The sequence below is a fragment of the Astatotilapia calliptera genome, chromosome 2 (assembly GCF_900246225.1).
Source record: "Astatotilapia calliptera chromosome 2, fAstCal1.2, whole genome shotgun sequence".
In the NCBI taxonomy this organism is placed as follows: domain Eukaryota; kingdom Metazoa; phylum Chordata; class Actinopteri; order Cichliformes; family Cichlidae; genus Astatotilapia; species Astatotilapia calliptera.
The window spans coordinates 22,323,632-22,343,679 of NC_039303.1; the positions used below are offsets into that span (position 1 = coordinate 22,323,632).

At 41.4% G+C, this 20,048-nt stretch overlaps 1 protein-coding gene across 1 annotated transcript in view; it reads right to left on the reverse strand.

Moving 5' to 3' along the window:
* tenm1 (teneurin transmembrane protein 1) overlaps window positions 1–20,048 on the reverse strand; it is a 191,314-nt gene that overhangs the window by 42,908 nt on the left and 128,358 nt on the right. Inside the window, exons 19-22 of the mRNA XM_026188289.1 lie at window positions 14,478–14,621; window positions 13,522–13,774; window positions 12,732–12,752; window positions 3,556–3,788 (exon numbers count right to left, since the gene is read on the reverse strand). Of these exons, the coding sequence (XP_026044074.1) occupies window positions 3,556–3,788; window positions 12,732–12,752; window positions 13,522–13,774; window positions 14,478–14,621 (651 nt within the window). The remainder of the gene's footprint in view (window positions 1–3,555; window positions 3,789–12,731; window positions 12,753–13,521; window positions 13,775–14,477; window positions 14,622–20,048) is intronic.

Genomic DNA, 20,048 nt, shown 5'->3' on the forward strand with positions numbered 1-20,048 from the left:
CGTGCAATGGCAGACAATAGTAGGAAAAGCTGGAATCCACTCCTGTCAGCTAATAAGTGAGGGCAGAACGATTAACCAATTCAAATCAACACCCCGGGCTTAATGTCTGAAATGTATGTGCATTAATTTAAATTGCTTGAACCCGGCTAAAGCTAGGAGGGAATGAAAAACTAAATCTGCAGACTTCTGTGCATTAGAAACGCTTAATATGACAGGCATATTCTGGTTTAAGTTTATGCCTACAAGTGCTTTCTCCCCCTGTAAGCCAGGGGAAGCCATGCTTACCCTATTAGTTGAACTATTATTGTCATTTTAACAAAGATCAAACTTCCCTTGCCCTAGGAACAAGATAAAAATATTTCTCTTGTAGCCAGAAACGAGCAAAATAACGTGGCGATTTAATCAATCTACAGAAGAGACAGAAGAGTACAGCGCTTCTGCGTCACAGGAATTTATGACTGTTACCACAGCCACAGTGTGCATAAAGAGAAGGATTTGAAACTGAATATTTTAGGGAGTAGACCAGGACAATTTGGAGATAGGTAAATTTAGGCTTTCAGTTTATAATGCGTAGAATTTTCTGCAGCGAATATCTGAAGTATATTCAAAAGGAGACCATCTGAAACACATATTGTGTGAAATACAAGGACACGACTGCCAACATTCTCCCTAAAAGCCGAGAATCAAACGCAGATAAGTTAATCATTTCGTAAGTTGCTTAATTTAATGCACATAAACAATCTATTGAATGCTAAAATTTGTTACAATTTTGTAACTTTCTGTTATTATAGTTTATAATCTAACCTTGTAAAAGGTGTTTGTTCAACCTTCTGATAATATAAATTTGCATGTATGAGCACAGCATGTGTCTGATTGTAAACATGTTGTTTATGAAAAATAAAAATCCCCCTGATGATGTAGAGGTCTTAAAAAGTCATGTACGATAAACTTGGCGTTTCAAGGTTGGAAACTTTTATTTTTTACTTTCTAATGAATTCATGATTCAAACTTATCGATGTTTGATTGATTTATCATAATACTGCCACACATTTGCACTCAAACTAAACATATACAAGTTTAATGCAAGACACAGTACTGTGCAAAAGTCTTGAGTCACCCTGTAAGGCTTTATAGTTTGCTATCTGTGGCTCATCACAAGCAAAATATAAAGAAACGAGGGGTGGCTCAAGATTTTTACACACTTCTCACACATGTTTGTATCCCTACACCTGATTTCTTTTTTCAACTTGTTTGCAGGTGTGATAGTAATTTGGGTTTACGTTTAAGTTTACTTAGGCTATGCTTAATTCATCAACTTAATGGTTTCTTTTTAAAAAGAAAAGGTGAAAAAATGGTGCTTACACAAAGTAAATGTCCATGAACACAACCCGACCTGAAACCTAAGTAAGTACATGTGTTTGTGTGCCGACTGCAGCTTCGAGGGTGCACTGTGTTACCGTGAGCAGTCAGCACAAAAAAAATGATGGAAAGCATGCTCTAAGTCACATCCTCATGACATATTTTCTGGTAATTCGTCTAAATTAGGCTTTGTGGACAAGTCCGTGGAATGAAGAATAGATTTTTTTTTCCCCTTTCCATTTCCAGTCATTACATTGTGGGGTGTTTTGAACCACAGAGACATTTGGAGTTGTTAAAGCAAGAAAAGCACAGGTGCAGCGAACAGCATTAACAATGGCCTTATTCCATTGAAGTGTAAGCCCTGACAGTGAGTCAGCATACATAATACCAGAGCCTGAAACTAGAGCACCTCAATGGACTGCAGCCATGATTATTAGTTTATTAGTCACACCGGTGCTGGTCCTACTGTGCCATGGCAAAGTGTCTGCTGTGGAAAAGGTCTAGCTGTACCCTGGCAGACAGTCTGCTTTTAATCCAGCAAAATAACAGTATTACTGTTATTTTTTAGGGTAAATTAGGTAAAGACTTTAAAAGGCAACTTTCAAGTTTTAGCACCGTACAAATGAATGGCAGGAGCTATATAACAACTGCATTATATAATAGTGGTGCCTGGTTAAATCAATTTACATAAAAAAAATAAAAAATAATGACGGCAGGGTGGTGAAAAAGCACAACCAGCATGAATCCATCAATCTATCCGTGTAGCTGGGCTGCTGGTGAGACTGTGATGGGGTGTTTTGTGGCAGTGAACAGTTGGAGCTTTGAACCAATTAAACATAATTTTAATGCCATGGGATTATCTAAATATTTGAGGGCATGTGGTGCACGTGCTAATTCAACAAATCATATGAGAAACAAAGCTTTAAATGTCACTTTGGTCAAAACATAACATGAGTCATTCCTGCAATAGGTGCACGGCTAATTTTCGCTTCATTATAATAAGTATACACCCGACTGAAACGTGCTCTGAAGTCGGCGGGATAATTTAAAGAGTCATGTTAATCACTTTGCACTATAATTATCCTTCGTCTGACAAACAGAACATGAGCTCACTGTGCACATTAAATCCAAAAATGTATCCTGTACACAAAATGCAGGGAAAAATAATTTATAAAGAAAACAATAACCAAATGGCCATGTCCATAATACTGAATATGTTTAACACTGGCTGTGCAGCTTGCATTCATTTGTAAAGATTTGTAAAGGGCTATCTCTCTTTCCTTGCTCACTGCTACATGTGTGCACAGGTTATCTTCCCATAGCCGCACTGTCTTTACTCCAGCCGTGCTCGTAGCTTGTAATTAGCCTTTACTGTCCCGGCCAGCTCTACAGTGATGAGGAAAGGCAGAAAGAAACCATAATAACATGGCATGAACCGGGTCTTTATGACCTTTTTCTGAGGCAGCGGTGCACAACATTGGGATCGTTGTTACACTGAATTTTCAACGTTCTGTGGCTGTTTTCAGTGAGTTAATCAGCCCCGTTTGCATGCACTTCACTGTGGCTGCAGCTTCCTGCTGGTACAATGATTTGAGAGTCACTTACTTTCCATAACAAGAGCTCACCACGCTCTCTTCTTAAGCATACATGCTTTTATAGTTTTTTTTTAGCTCTGCAGCATCACTCATACTTAATATATAATATCTAAATAATCAATAACTCAATATATTGTGAAAAAGCATCCGACTGAAATGGATTTATCAGTATAGTAATGAAAGCATGATAAAGTATCTAAGGCCTTTTTATCAATATTATGATTTTAAAAAGATGCTATCACTCGCTCACATGGATATTGAACCAAAGATGTTTAAAGCACACAGAGTATCACTGTTCCAATGTTATCAGTGTGGCGTTTTGAGATTGTCATAGAAGCTTTGTGTCCTATAATGATCTCAATCCTGATAGTTAAGGCACTGGAATGAAACTGAACGGTGAGATGTGCTGAAGCACAATCAGTCCGCATAAAATGTGGGTGCGTAACAAGCCGCGTCAATATCAAAATCCTGATATTTACGGCTGTTTTTCTAGCCAAAGGCAACGACTCCAGCTAAATGCACCACATATTGCCAAACTGATCCGTGTGTACCGACCAACAGATCTGTAAATATTCACCTGGAGGGCTGAAGGCTGTCCTACCTCGAGGGTTATTGAGTGCAGCTTCCGTGGCCTTCCTGCCCTCTCCACAGTGGCTCTGGTCAAAAGGTAGACACTGCTCCCCCGTCCCAGCAACTACCTCCAGATTGCGAGATGGATCTTTTGGCTGCCCGAGGTTCCTCACCCTGTAAACTCTGCGACTGCTGGTGTCAGACACATACAGAACTTCCCCCCTCGGGTCCATGGCCAGATAGTACTTGTGGGCAGGGCTGGTGCTAGTGAGACAAGGTGGACAAAGTTAGTTGAAACAGGTTGTACAGTGAAACTGTACATGCTACTTTCTTTTGTTTCTTGCTTGTCTGGTGTTGTATTTATTACACTGCAGTTCAAAGTGACATTGACTGAGACACTAGCCTAGTTTTGCAAAATTATATTACACCTCCATACTCCTGCCTAGACAACACCGTCACTTGAAATATAGGTATTTAGAGGCAATTAGGTCATCCCAGTGAATAGCATTACTGTGAGACTCCTGGAGTAAATTTGCGACACTGCCGAAGCAACAAGATTAATACCTTCTAATTTACATAGTACAGATGGCCACAGCCACTGCAGCTGAAGAATAGTCCTGAGTGATAATCTTATTTTTAGCATTGTGTATGTTAGGGACATTCTTAATATGCTTATGAATTCAAAATGTCAACATGTTGCACAGCATGTTTTTTTTTCTTTACATTTGGGGCCAGAGTGGAGCTTTCACATATGCATTTATCATTGTAGAAAGTGGATTTTAACCCAAATCATGATGTTTTTTCCTGCTGTAAGCTAGCAGTAAAGATGCCACAGCTTACCTACGGTAAAATGAAGTGAAAGCTGAACAGATGGAACCACTCCTTACTCTTGTTTCAAAAGCATTTACATGGGTCCTTTCAGAGCATAAGAACAAACAACCAGTGGATTTAGTTAGACTGTTGAGAAAAACAGTACAAAGTCCTCCTGAGCTACTGTAAACCCTTTTTTATAAGGACAGAAATCCCGTTTAAAAGGAAAGTGGCACCACTGTATCCAGAGATAACTCTCTTTTGTAACGAGCTACACATTATCCTTGTAATGAACAGACTGCAGACTAAATTCGCGGAGACGTAACACTGCATCGAGATAAGTAATTCCTCCTTTTAGTGCGGATCTGTCCACAGAAACAATAACAAGGCGTAAAAACACTGATGATGTAAAACTGAACTTACATGACTCTTACATCCTAATCAGAGACCTTGTTTGCTTAAAAATAAAACTGATATTTTCCTTTTACCCGACATGATTTTTATTGTTTGTAGAACAAATGCCCTTCTCTGAATTTTCTAAAACTTCACTAAAAACGACTGCACTTCCTTCAGGTTTATGGCTGCTTTTATCCCAACAGTGCGTCTCAGTTCTTTCCATAAATATTCAGTTGGATTAAGATTACACAGCTGACCACTTCAAATGGCCCCGTGTTTCTTGGGTGCTTTTAAACGTGTGTTTTGGGCTCTCATCCTGTCGGAGGAGCCGCGACCTCCGACTGAAACGCAGCTCTCTGACACCAGGCAGCGCGTCTCGCTCTAAAATGCCTAAAATGCCAGCAAAGCAGGCTGATTCTAAAACACAGCTACAGGAGGCGTCGCATCAGGCTCCTTTGCCCCCAAGTCCAGTTTGTCTGATTAGCGATTAAGCAAACTCTTTCCCGGCTCGCTTGAAGAATTGGACCTGGGTGCAGCTCATTTGGACTTGCGCACGCTGCGCATGGATTTCTAACGCTTTCTCAACAACAGATGTCTTTGTGAACATTTTCTTAAGTAATTAACAAGCTAGTGCGAGGACAACGTGTCACCCCTTCCCTAATTGAGTCACAGAATGACTAAAATGTCAGTTGAAGGAGCACGATTTGAAAGCACGTGTGATCGAAAAGAAAGAGCGAGAGAGGGAAAGAGTAATGCGAGAGTCAATCAGCAGGGGTTTTTGGGGACACACACACAACAATCATGCTACAGCAGTCATACCTTGTGCGAGTACATCTTAAATGCGGCGTTTTTTTTCTTCTGAACACTGAACTCGTGCGCCGTATCAAAAAGCTCGTAATTAGTTTGATGTGTTCAAAGGACGTTCTCGCAGCATTACAGCGAGTCTCCCAGCACTTTTTAATTTTACAACCCTGCACTCAAAAAAAAAAAAAAAAAAAAATCATGCTCAAAATGTTGATTTTAAGTAATCTGATTACATGTATGTAACCATGTAACCAGTACCATTTAATTTCATGTAAATACATTCGTATAATTCCATTATGGACTTAATTACTTGTAATTTTGTAACAAATGTGTAATGTAAAATGTTACATTTAACGTTACAATCATTTAGAAAGCTCTTGGAATTTGGTTAATAAACCTTTGATTATACTTACAATTATTGCTTCGTGTTTATGAGGGACAAGAATCCCTTTTTGCTGTTATCTGAGGTCTAATCGACCCTAGCTCTAATGCTATGCTCTAATGCTATGCCTATTTTTTTTTTTTTTTAAAAAGAGAAGAATAGGAAACTCAGAAGAGCAGACGAACATCCCCCATCCTCCCAAAATAAAAAATAGGGCTAGAGTAAAGTCGACCTCACAGAGTTAACTAAACACCAGTTTGGCTTTTTTATGTTTGACTTCCAAAAGCTGGACCTCCCTTTGCCTTCTTCAATAGAGCTTACAATCATTTAGAAAGCTCTTGGAATTTGTCTCTGTTTTGAAGTTTCCCCTTTTTCTTTCTTTTTTTTTTTTTAAATCAGTGAAACTTTTCTTCTGGTCAATTTGGGCATTCCTCTTGCAGCCTCACACAGGGAGGTTGCCTACAGCCCCACGAATCAACTCCTAATAACACTAGCAGCTGTGGTCACAGGGGCGTCGGCCTTATCCTCTCAGACAACTCGCACGTCTGTGTTCAGTGCAATAACAGCACCAAAGTACTTTCCTCATATAAAATCCGGTTGAACTGCTTATAAGAATGAAGAAACCAACGATGGGGCAGCACGGCGGTGAAGTGGCTCGCACTCGTGGCTTGCTTTTGGCTTCTTCCTGTGACTGTGTGGGTTTTCACCTCCCACCATCCTGTGATGCAGGATCCTGATTTACAAATACAAAAAAAACCCAAAACAAAACTGATAGCACTGGTCTAAAACCAAAACTAAGACCCCTGACAAGCTCGGTCAGCAGCCTGCCGTAGTTCCAGTTGAGCCCGGCAAGCTTGCACTGCTGCTCAGTCTGAAAGTTCTTGCTAAAATCCTTTGAATGTGTGAATAAAAGGAACTGTAAGGTCAGCATGCCCTGTGTTCTTTGGAAGACGACTGGCCTGTTTCTTCTTGCTGTCCAAACAACATATCTCGTTGAGCAGAGATTCGGCCAGCTCCTCTACATGCAGTCCAAGTACAGCAATCGCTTGGACTCGATGGCCTCAGGCGCACTATGGATAAAACTAACTTCTCTGCAACCCGCAGTGAAAGAAAAAAGAAAAAAGCTGGCAAAGAACCACCAGGCACAGGGCTCACGCCAACTTTAAAGCAATTTAGCTTATTTGCTTTGAAAGTTAAGCTTAAATCCTTCTGGGGTTCTTTTTTTGTTGTTGTTGTTGCTGCTTCTGACTTTTTTCCCTTGCTTCTGTGATCTGGAACAATTAAATGCTTCTTGTTTGGCATGGTTGGTTATGCTGCTGCTCGTGATCAATAACAGGATGTAATTAAAATTTGAATGTAAAATTTCTAACTGTTGAAATAATTTCTTTCCATATGTCAAACAATATTCCAGCTAAATTAAATCAGTTATTTGGCAATAAAATTGCTTTTTTCCCCCAGGATATCAAACAATGTTAACATTACTAATAAAAATAACTGAATATAAAATATAATGAATTTATAATAAATAAGTAGTAGTCACACTATTAGGTAGTCCCACTATTAACATTCAGGGATTTTAATTAGTCTGTATTTTTGGGATTTGGGTTCAGTAAAGAGGGTGTGCTGGCCTAAAAGACAACCACTGAGCCATCCAATGAGCGGATGGACACTTGTAATAAAAATTTATGACAGCAAATAAAAAATGTACTTATTTTAATGACTTAACAATAATTTACAATAACTTTGCACAGGCCATTTTAAAAAACCCTTTAGCAACAACTCCAGTATGAAATGTATTAATTCTTCCTTCACTGAGGTGACATGCTCTGGGCCGCTGGGCCACACCAGTTACGCTAACTTAAACTGGCTTTCATTGATAAGGAAGTAAAGAAGAGCCGATGTCAGTGCCTGTTTTTCCTGTTTTCAATGGCATGCCTGTATAATACTAAGTATAAAAACAGCAAACCTACAACTGCCTACAATAAAGCCACAAGGATGTTTTTGCTATCATTTTATAGTGTCACATATATATATTTGTCAGCAGAATTGTATCCACATGTCAGGGAGCAATAAGAAGCCTTATGTATAAATGTATGCGCAGGCTGCATAAGGAGGAGAACAGCATAATCCTTGCATGTGGAAATCTTTCCAACAGCTGCGTCGTTGTATGATGTTTTTGAGTTGAGACACTTTGGTTACAAAAACAATAATGTGAAAATGACTCGTCAGCTGTAATTTTATGCCTGTATGTATCTTTGCTTTTGATTTCACCTGATGTCAAACAGACTGCTTAAAACAATTAAAGGAACATTTTGAAAACACATCAGAGTTCAATGGGGGAAAAACTGATATGAACTGGGTAATGTGGTAGGAATGGATGGATGTCACATTGTTCGATGGGAATGAAAATCATCAATCTACAGAGGGCTCAATTCAAAGACAGCCCAAAAAGCGAAGTGAAAAAATGATGTGGTGAGGCTTCGAGGTGACTGTTGTTGTGCTATTTAATAAATAGTTCATTTTGATGAACTTTCATTGCAGCAACTCAAAATGGTACTCAGTAGTTTGTATGGGTGCCAGGTGCTTGTAATTCGAGCCTGACAACACAGAGACATGCTCTTAATGAGACGATGGATCGTGTCAGGGGGGATCTCCTCCAAGATCTGGACCAGGGCATCACCAAGCTCCTGGCTGCTTCAGATGGACTGAAACAGAGGTGTTCTATTAGATTTAGGTCACGCGAGCATGGGGGTAGTCAATTCCTTCATCCTCCAGGAACGGCCTGCATACTCTCACCACATGAGACCAGTCATCATTGTGCACCAGGAAGAAGCCAGGACCCACTGAACCAGTGTAGAATCTGACAATAAGTCAAAGGAGTTCTTCCTGATAGCTAATGGCATCACTGACTAGCCTGCAGAAGTCTGTGTGTCTCTGCATGGATATGCCTCCCCAGACCATCACTGACCCCCCCACCATCATGCTAAACTATGTTATAGGCAGCATAATGTCTCCACTGCTTCTCCAGACCCTTTCATGTCTGTCACACACACTCAGGGTGAACCTGGGGACAGCACAGAGCACCAGTGGTGGACCTGCCAATTCTGGTATTCTATGGCAAATTTCAATCGAGCTCCACAGTGCCAACCAGTAAGCACAGGACCCACTAGAGGGCGTTGGTCCCTCATTTCACCCTCATGAAGTCTTTTTCTGATTGTTTAGCCAGACTCGCTCACTGGAGGTGAGTTTGTAGCTCTGGGGGTGCTCATCCTGTTCCTACTTGGGAAAACCAGTGGGTAAAAGACCTTCTACGGCCCTGAAGGGAGACACTGCAAACCTTTGTGCCATCCTGCTGGAGTTGGACTACCTGCGCAACATCTGTAGTGTCCAGGTATCACCTCATGCTACCAGTGGTGACACAGACACTATTCAAATGCAAAACTAGAGAAAAACCCGTCAGATGAGTACTGACATGGGAAACATGTATAAAACCATTCCTGTTTTGGGGGTTGTCTCCTTGTTGCTCCTCTAGTGCACCTGTTGTTAATTTCATCAACCACAGCAGCTGAAACTGATTAACAACCCCCTCTGCTACTAAACCGACCAGATCAATATCCCAGAAGCCTAATCAACTTAAAGCTACTCTAGTATATACAGGATCATCTTTTCTGTAAACTTCATGGCCTTTCAATGGACCGCAGTACGGCATCAAAAAAAAAGCTCTGACCCAACAGAAAATAAGAGGGAACAATAACAAGGAGTGCAACAAAGGTCCAAAATTAAACCCAGGTAAATCTGACCTCAGCTGAATGAGTCATGGGGACAAAAAACTGCCCGTTGTTATTGTTGTTGTTATTGTTGCTTGATGAAAAGTGGACAAAAGCCTTGGAACTGATTCACTGAGAATCTCAAATAGACAGCATGTTGCACAGGAAGAAATACCTCCGTGCGGTGTCATGTGCATGTCCTACTGCTTATAAGAAATTGTCCTTTACTCCTCAAAGCCTGAGCCAAACATTTGCACAACTGACTTTATTCGCCCTTACGCTTCCTGCAAGCTGCATACTGTCCTTTGTGTCGGATGAATTCCAACAGTGTGGGCAAGCAGCTGTGCAGGCAAGATGTGACTTGTTTCTCCACATATAGTCCACAGTTCATTAATTACATAAAACCTTTGATACTGTCATGCTATTGTGTTGTATTGTGTTGCATTATTATTAAGACTTGAACACAGTGATCAAAAAAGTGAGAGGGAATTTAAATTTTACACTTTGAACACTGTAACTAACTGAGTTCCAGGCAATTACTTTTGTAGCGTGAAATCCAATGTCAGCTGGGTCTGGTCAAAGGCTTCCTGCCAATTAAACTTGAAGACACCCTGTTAAAGGTTTCTTTTTTCCTCCTTTCTTCGGCAGCTATTCAATAAAAAAAATGTCCTGCGAGGAAAAATACAATGTCAAAACAAATATTTCTGTTATCACGCTCGCAACCCTTTTCATTTCTTCTTTTTTTTGTAGCCAGCGTGTCCTTATGATTTCCAGTTTGCTTTGGACAGCCTTTGTACCCTAAATATCCTTTTCTTTTAAAGAAGAATACTTCCTTACTGAACCTTCTCAATGCCCAGAAGAGAGAAAAAAACAAAAACAGCAACAACGGCAGGCTTGCTGTCAGTCATCTAGTCCATTAAGTGCATAACTGTTTACAGAGCTCAGCGCTGAACTGCACATACATAATTTAAACTCGATCCTAAGAGAGTTATATTCACCGAGTTTCAAAATGTGCCACTGCTCGGCGTACGGTGCATCGTATTTGCCGGGCCTCTTGAAGCTAGCGTGAGCATCGCGTGCTGTATATAACTGATTACAAATCGCTTCACCTATCTTTTCCTCAATTAGATGCTCATAGCTCCAAATGCTTTCCTCCAGTGGAAGGAAAATAAACAATAACAACCGGAGCACAAACAATCCCACTCCAGCCTTGCTCATTCCCACCGCACGCAATAACAAAACAGTGATCAGAGTTGATAGACACAGTGATCTAGCTGTTCCTAAATCGACCGTCTGGGCTCTCAGATAATACTGTCGAGGACTTCCTCCCCTATTTGCTTAACTCCTCGCACCGACTCTTAAAGGGGGGGAAAGAATAGACGGTGGTTTCATGTTGAGCACTTCCCATACCGTCTTCCCCTCAGAGAGCACCTTGTTTTGAAGCCCTTTTGGCTGATCGGCACTTTGCTGGGAAGAATGCATAGTGAAAAGCTTTGAAAGCTGAATATGGATGAATAATTAATGTATTTGACTTGGGAGAACAATAGCACAGAATAAAGGAGAAACTCTAACATGCTGCTAACAGTAAAAAGCTGCTGTGGAGGAAAAGAAGGGAGCAGAAGCTAAAAGAGAAGCCTCCAGGGTAAGGAAACACCACCCGAAGTGCCTTCAGAAGAATCCAGCTCGTGCAGTATAGGCTCCAAATCTCGTTATTGCGTTTTATCTGACACGCTAGCCAGATTTACTCAAATACTCCTTCACTAACACAACCCATGATCTTGTAAATGCGTTCATTTGAATTTATTTCAGGCTGGGATCAAATTTTCTGTTAATAATATATATTAGTGGATTCTTTCAAGCAAAGTTTTAGCTGATTTTTTTTAAAAATCTGCATTTATGCTATAACAATAGCCCAAGTACTTTAATCATCTAAGACCGTTTATCCATTACACATTAAGCTTTCTTCTTCAGCTATTATTTTTAAGCAGTCTGAAATTCAGCTACTTATGGCTAAATGCCTAACAAAGACAGCTATTTATTCATTTTTTGGCATCTATTTCAGCTTAACAGAGCATACTGTAAATTCAGGTGGGTCACAAAGTTGAGTTCAGCTACAATCCCAGCAGATTGGCCGATCTCAAGGCAACACACCTCCACTGCCTCCTTTCCTTCTCTACCTCACTTGTGCCAGCTTGTCTGCTTCTCCTGTTTCTTTTTATTTAAATTTCTGGAGCTACTCAACAATCTCTCCACATGCCAAACGCAGAAGTACCCCACTGAGGTAAAGCGGCTCCAGATGAGAAGCACTGGCTACATGGCTTTACAGTAGAAAATTACCAACGGTTTGCATATTTATATATTATATATATTTTTGACATTTGTTCCTACCCACCCACAAAGTACATCACAATCATATTATCAGTTCTGCACGGTTTCAGATTTTGGCACAGTATCGTGAAAAATAGTCAGGGTTTTTGAAATTGGATGAACCCTCTCTTGCTCTTCCACAAATACCCACAAGCACAAACACGCATACGCACACAATCGGCTCGATACAACCCACGATAGTGGTGCACGCACAGATGCAAACATCACAACACACGTGCACACACAGAAACCCTATAACATCTGTCTAATCTTCTGTCAAACAGCTCACAGCATCACAGAGGCTTGAGACCGGGGCGACGTTGAGGCCACTCCCGGCCTCGGGCCTTTTGGTCTGGCTCGGGAAATGAATGAACCGAGGCATCCACCAAACAGACTTTCAGTAATCCTCTAAAAAAAATGAAATCCTTGACATTTTGGCTGCGGTCCAGCATACAAATTTTAATATCACCAAGTGAAATTTAAATGAGACATTCATAGATCTAACTGCGTTCGTAGCGTGTGCAGAACCCGCATGCGTGTTCCAGGTGAAGCTGGGTCAATGCAATTTAAAAGGAGGCAAACAAACAAAGTTAAAGCTCTGCGGGGCGTTTTGCAACTGTCTATTCCCTCGACACACATTTGTGCAGGTATATAAAGGAGGTGTAAATCACCACTTCTCACCTGTGTCTGGTATCCCGGTTCCTGATAACAAGCCATAAAGGAGCATTTCAAAAGGGGAGAGAAGAGAAAGTAAAAACAATTATTTATGAGGCTAACGAGAGGCTCTCAGAATTTCATAGGCTGCTAAATTTTCTCCCCATAAAGTGAAATTGGGGTTGCTTTAGACAGTTGTATTGTTTCACATTTAATATTAACCTAAACAAGAAGCCGTTTTTGGCGGGTTGGGGGTGTTTCCTCCCAGAGGAAACCTCTGCCTGAACCAGAAATATTAGTCAGCCATAGAATAAAAACAGTGAATGAGAGTAAAGATACATAAGGAGAACACTCTACAGGACAAATGACTGTGCAATCCCATTGAGAGTCAACGCTTGAAAAAATACAGAAATGAGAGAATGTAATGCCTGCAGCACAGTAGGAGATATCATCGTCATAATCCAGAGGAAAAAAAAAGAAGACGGAAAAAAACGTATCTTTGTCTCTCAGCAGAGACTTTCAGCTTCTCTCGCATCCTAAAGAGGTAGATTAGAGTCTGTGATCTCTAAACCTCACACGCTCCTCCTTCTGCATGAAGACGAACTTCAGAAAGAATTCCACCGAGATCAAATAGATTGCAGCTGCAGATCCCATCCGCAGCTAATGCCATGCTAACCCGTATCAGCTGAGCTAATTTTTTATTTCACATTGTGCTCGAGTGAATCCGATGCGCCAAATCCCACTGCTTCCTACTGCGAGAGATCCCTACCAAAAGCGGTCTTATCACGAGCACACCCAACAAGATCATTGCTCTCACTTGAGTTCCAGTATGGTTCTGGTGTATCCGTCTGGGTGGACCCTGCGAATGAAGTTAAAGTCCCCCACGTAGAGAGAGCCGTCGGGGCCGCTAGCCAGCGCCACGGGGGCAAACAGCATCATGTCCCGAGCCGCGCCGCTGCAGCTCGGGCCGCACGGGACGCTCCGATAGAAGCCGTTCCCCATCACGGTGCTGATAACAGGGGGCTGCTGGGACAGGAAGACGTTTTCTCCATTCCCTTTGTGAAGGATTCCTGGGGAGAGAGGAATGCAAAGGTGACATGAAAGGCCCTTTAAGTGTACTTCCCATCAGTGGGTGCATGCTAATGTTGCTGAAATCATTTATGAATGCAATGACAAGTAGGAATAGTTTCAGTTCTTTCACATGTCAGACTTGGGGTCTGTCTTTTTTGTTTTCCTTTGAACTCATCACGCCAGATTTAAGGGAGTAAAAGAGTTTTGGGACAGGGCGATGTTTTTCACTCTGTTGCACCGACCAAAATTTTGTCAGTCTGACTTTTTGGACTCATTTAAATCTGGACCATCTTCTGTGTGCCTAACTCTTAACAAGTAACAAATTAAGATTTTTTGTGTGAGAAAATTCAAATTTGATACATCTCAAACCACTTTCTGAGCAGCTTTAATGGCAATAACGGCACATTGTAGCTGAGTCACCCACACTACAGTGTTTTGATGTCCTTACTTCAAGGACATCTTGGACTTCTAAGCTCTGTATCATTTCATGTAGTCTGTCCAGACTATCAACACATAACTTAAAAGAAGTCACACGGTGGTTCTTATTTATTTCAATGTCAAAGAAAGAAAGCAAAAAACATCAGTTTTTTCTTTCATAAAAGAAAAAACTAATTGGAATTGAATTCAAGTTTCTCCAATTCATTTTGTGGCTTTAAAAACGCAGCCAGCCTCCAAGCACCAAAAACAAGCGGATAAACTCACCGCTGCGAATGTTAAGGGCATGGTGTTTGTCCAGAGACCATCCTCCAAGATCAGAGGGGACCAGTTCAAATCCCTGCATCAGAGCGGTCCTTCTTTCCCAGTGGATAACACCGGGACACACTTCATACTCATAGCCGACTGCCACTGGAACAGAAACACGTGCACACATCGAGAGCTTAACATTAAGCAGTAGCGTGCAATTCCTATGTGCTGCAGACCGGCTGTGCTTAACGCTGCACCACGTGGCGCAGAATGACTGCACGCGCTTGTATCTGAACAAAGCCTGAAAACAAGGCAAAGCACACACAAGTTTCCCCATATCTTTTTCAAAGCTATATTGTATCGAGTGGTGAGATAGATAAAAGGCCTGTAGGGAGACCTCATCAGTGTTTGTGTTTGAGAGACATCAGTGAGGAGTGGGGGCGTAATCAGGAGGAGTACGGCTTCATGAAGGAGCCCTAGAATTAGCTGCTTGGCCTCTTAGTTGTAATGATACGCTGTGCAGCTTCCCACTACAACTAACAACTATCAACAGATTTTCTTTTTCTTTTTTGGCTTGGCAGGATTAAATATGTTTCGGCACTAATTTGCCACTTGGAATATGTTTAAAGGCAGCAGGTGACCAAGCTGCAGGAGCTTTCAAAGTAAACACGCAAACATACTTACATACATGTCATTCTGCAGTGTGTAATCAGGCGTGCTTGCACACACCGAAGGAAAGAAGCCCATGCACATGAGTCATTAGAGGTGGAAAAAATAAACACACAAGCAATACATTTACCTAATTAAGCAAGTGCTTTATTACAATTTTAATGGCAACTTTCTGCTGCCTTTTCTCTCACACATTCCAGTCGCTGTATGCCTATAGTCACTCTGAAAATAGCTCCTAGCTGTACGATGTCCTATGATAAACAAGACCACCTGTAAAAGTATTTGCAGAAATATGCGGTTGCTGAATCAGAAACTGTAAAATGGTTCTCTCATAATCAATTTATTGTGCACTTTTATTTAAGCATGGCTCACACTACAGCAAAAATAGGACGACAAAATCCTTGCGACTACCGTGCTGACTGCAGTCGCTCTCAGACAGATTGCAGAATGTTTGCAAATACTCACCGTTCAATCTGTAAATGCAGATTGCCAGCACGTAATCAGTGAAGTTCTTTTGCTCCACCATTTATTTCTCCGAGTGAGGACACAACATAATAAATCACACAAATGTGAGTTATTAAGACTTGTGGCAGGCAATTTACTGCAAGCTGCACATGTCTTACTTTGCACCTTGCTGAGAGGAGTGCTCATTTACTTGGAATTAGAGGGGGAGATGTTATCAGAAGGAGTGTGGAGTGGATGGCTCAAACCTCTGAGTGCAGCGCCAAAACTTTGGCACTGTCCTGGCACTCTTTACTCAGTCCTCACTCTGAGTGTTTACAACCGAGCCCCACATATTCCTGCTCGGCAATAATTACTGAAGCTGGAGGAGGAGGAAGTACAATTCTAATGCAAGATGCATACAAACATACATCTTTGTATTGCACAATCAGAATCAAAATACTTTATTATGTTTCCAGGCTTTTAGCTGCATTTCTACACCATGATCAGTACACAATGAAAACAACTCTCTGCATGTCTGCATCTCAGCAGTGCGCAACCAGACCAACTCTCAGGTTTCTTTCTTTAACTTCCCTTCATCACATAATGTCATATAATCTACTGGTATATAATACCACATGCCTGTACATAACACTGACTTTAATAAGGACCTACAGTTTCACACAGCCTGCAGAAACACCCAGAAGGATGTGCACATTTACACACCTGGCTTAGTAACAGTATCTTCACACAGACAGCTCGGGATCAGATGGGAAATAATGTTTTTTTGTCCTTCTGCACATGGTGCATATCAGTTGTTACACACGGATTTCCGGTTTCTATGGAGCAATAGTTTTCTCTGGATTAATCCCGGACTCTACTTGTGTTTCAGTCCTCAGGTCCCCAGCAATGTCTGTCAGAAAGAGTTCATCCTCATATATCGTAAACATATCGATTCTCCGTCAGCCTCCTCTCATTTATCTGAACTGCCAAAATGTTTTAAGAGAGAAACGTGTGTAAAACCTGTGCTTACACTGTGATTTTTAAGCCACAAATTTGCACTGCCCTTTGTAAAACGTTGGTCATTACAAAATGACCAAGCTGTGTGTTTTTGTATGTTTATACATGTGTAAATTGTAAGTTTTCCCTTTTTTGTAAGCCTGGCTGAGTCTGTGGCTCAGAGAGTCATGCCTTATGTGTGGATTTTGCTGTGTCCGGCCAGAAGGACCCAATGAAAAATATCCTAGTCTTTCCAAGTGGCCACTCTACCGCTGGCAGACAAGTTTAGCTCTATACCTCTGATGCAGATGGCAAGAGGTTTGTGATTTTCCCTGATTTATCACAATTAGTTTCACTAATATGACAAACTAATCATATGTTATTGCCAACGTGACCCAGACTGATGGCAGACCGACTCTATCTTCTTGCAGTTTTGGATGCAGCACTGTTTTACGTAGTGTGACTGTAGCATTATGTAGCACGCTTTGAGTCTGACACAGAGTACAGTGTCAATTAAGAAACACCAATTAACCTAACATGCATGCCAAAGTACCCTGAATAAATCCACACATGTGCAGAGAGAACATGCAAACCCCACAGCCTGGGCTCTAATTTGGAACCTTGTTTCTGTGAGACTGTCAATCAATCAATATTTTACTTCTAAAGCACATTTAAAAAGGACAGTGTCCATCAAAGTGCTTCACACAAGGCAGCAAAGCAGATTACAACGAAAGGCAACAAAAACAGTTAAAAACAATTAAAAACAATTATAGTTACAGTTACAGTGATATTTACAGTTACATTGCACAAATGCAGACCAGATGGAAGTCCAAACTGATTTGCTTCAAAAACTAGATGGAACAGGTGAGTTTTTAAGCATGAGTTAAACGATTGAATGGAATCTGACATGCGAACATCGACAGGAAGATTATTCCAGACTTTGCGTGCGGCAATTGCAAAAGCTCGGTGCCCTGTAGTCTTTCGTCGGGGTCTTTGTTGCACTAAGGGCAGTTGGTTAGAGGATCGGAGTGATCTCTTGGGCCTATACATGCAGAGAAGGTCTGCTAGGTAACTGAGGTAAATGTGGGCTAACCATTATGCCTGCATGTGTTTCATCTGAGCGCTCTGGCTTCCTCCCACAGTCCAAACATTAGCATGTTTGGCTAACTGGTGATTCTAAATTGGTCATGGATATGAGAAGTGTATAGTGCTGTATGAATGCATGGTTAAATTTAGCTTGAGAGGTGAGTAAGACTGAAACAGCATTACATAAATGCCACTCTATTACACTTTAGGTAACTATCTAAATGGCAGTTGGATTCCTTTTAATTTTGTTTAGTGTTTGGTTGTCTTACACATTTCATGACGTTGCATGGATGCAGCACAGATGTATTAGCACACCTTTATTATATTAGCCAAAATAAGCAGTCAAATTAAAATCACATTGAATTATGGACGTGCCTGATAGCCAGTGCTAGCATTAGTTGATAATCCCCTATTATCAGTATGATTATGGTAAATCATACAAGAATATCATATTCAGTGTTAAACTGCTCTGATGGGCAATACTGTATTAGGTACCTCGCTGCTGTAGCCAAGCAAACACGAAAGAAAAGGCCGTTCCATCTTCCTTACTTAACCACAAGATGCTTTGAAGCTGCACGGGTTCAGTACAGAGCACATTTTAAGATGATACAGTGTTCTTAAATGAATATAATGATATACTGTAGAGTAAGGTTAGGTTGACACATCAACACAAAAGCTGGAGAAGAACAGTTGTCGCTGTCAATCACTGTTGGCACTGATCTCTTTTAACTTCACTGTAGACCAACATGCCTGTGAACTGACGGGCGCTCAAGGGAAACCATGCGGCAAAGTCAGCATAAAGATCAGATGAGATTCCGGAATACGTAAGTAGGGGCGCTCGCATTATGCAGAAACTCAGGAGATTCCCAGTAACGCGGAGAGAAACTCTCAGCAGACACACGGGGCTGACTTAAATCTCAGAGTCGGAGGGAACGATCGATATGGTGATTGGGGAGAGAAAATAATCTGTAATTTGGGGCACTGGAGATCATGGAAGAGAAAAAGAAACCTTATAGTGCTGGACAAAAGTTCTTAGAGCCTAGAAACTCTCGCTTTGGTTTCATCCAAAAAGTCCATTTGTTTCAATTTTATCTGCCTTAAGCTCAGTTAGGCTTTTAATCTTAGGTTTAAGGTCAGGCTTAAAGGACAGAAAGAGAAGTGAGAGGGATCGGAAAATGCAAAGCTACATATATTCTTCACAAAAAAACCTTTCTTAAAAACCCCAAAGCACACATATTTGCATTGTGCGTGTTTTGACCCTTGAAGGTACATTGCATTTCCTCTTCAAAAGCCTGTTTGACAACCTGGAAAGCATTCCAGCCTTTGTAAAATGTATTAAAAGTTGCCATGAATACATTTCTGTAAATAGGAACATTTTTCTGTTTTCTTTTTAAAAAAAACAAACCTACAATAAAACTGACTTAATATGAAGAACAAAGCTTTTTCCAGGACAAAACAGGCGAAACAATCTCAAAGGGAAAGTGTCAGTGTTTGGAGAACTGCTTCACAACCGAATATTACTCTAGCTATATTACAAGAAACGATACAAGCCTCAGCGCGAGAACACACACTCGCTCGCAAACAATACAGATGCACACTATAGTCCATAAATGCACACTCAATATCTCACAGGTGAAAGCTTTCATTCCCCACTGCCGAAGCCTCAGGCAATGTGTTCACCCCAGCAAACAGAGCATGATCTCCCTTTCTCTTGCTCTCTGTGGCACATGGGTGTGTGTGCATGCACAGACGTACCGCAGGATGCGTGTGTGTGCGCGAGAGACCACGCTCGTCTGTGTCTTTGCACCAACATAGCACGAGGAACTATAGAGAGGGGAGGATCAGGGGAGAACATGGGTAGAGAAGACAAAAACAATGAAGGGCAGAGGAAAACAGGAGCGAGGTAACCGGGGAGATCACAGGGAATGGAGGAAATAACAAGGAGGGAAGAAAAGCGAAAGGGAGATCAGGACAGGACAGGAAACACAGGAAATCACCCGCCTGGGTAGAGGAAGAGGGAGGCGAGGGAAAGGGGGCAAGAAGGGTGAAGTGGTTTAGCAAAGCAGGGTAAATAAAAACAGGGATCATGTGAGCCGTGAAGAGGTGAAAGATCACGAGAGAGCCGGAGCAGATGAAATGCCGCTCGAACAGATAAGAGGAGGGGGAGGGATCACGAGGGGAAAAGAAGGCCTGGGGACAGAAAGATGCAATCTTGGTATGAGGCCCTACACTCTGGTGGACAAAGAGTCTGGTAAGCCTGATCTCAGTGCTTATGGAAAGCTCTATCTTGCTGCTGCACTGTTTACGCACACTCTTCCACAAAGAGGAAGCCACGGACATAGATAGCAGAAAGTTCAATGGTTTAAGCCTCGATGGCATCTTACAAAGGGCTGT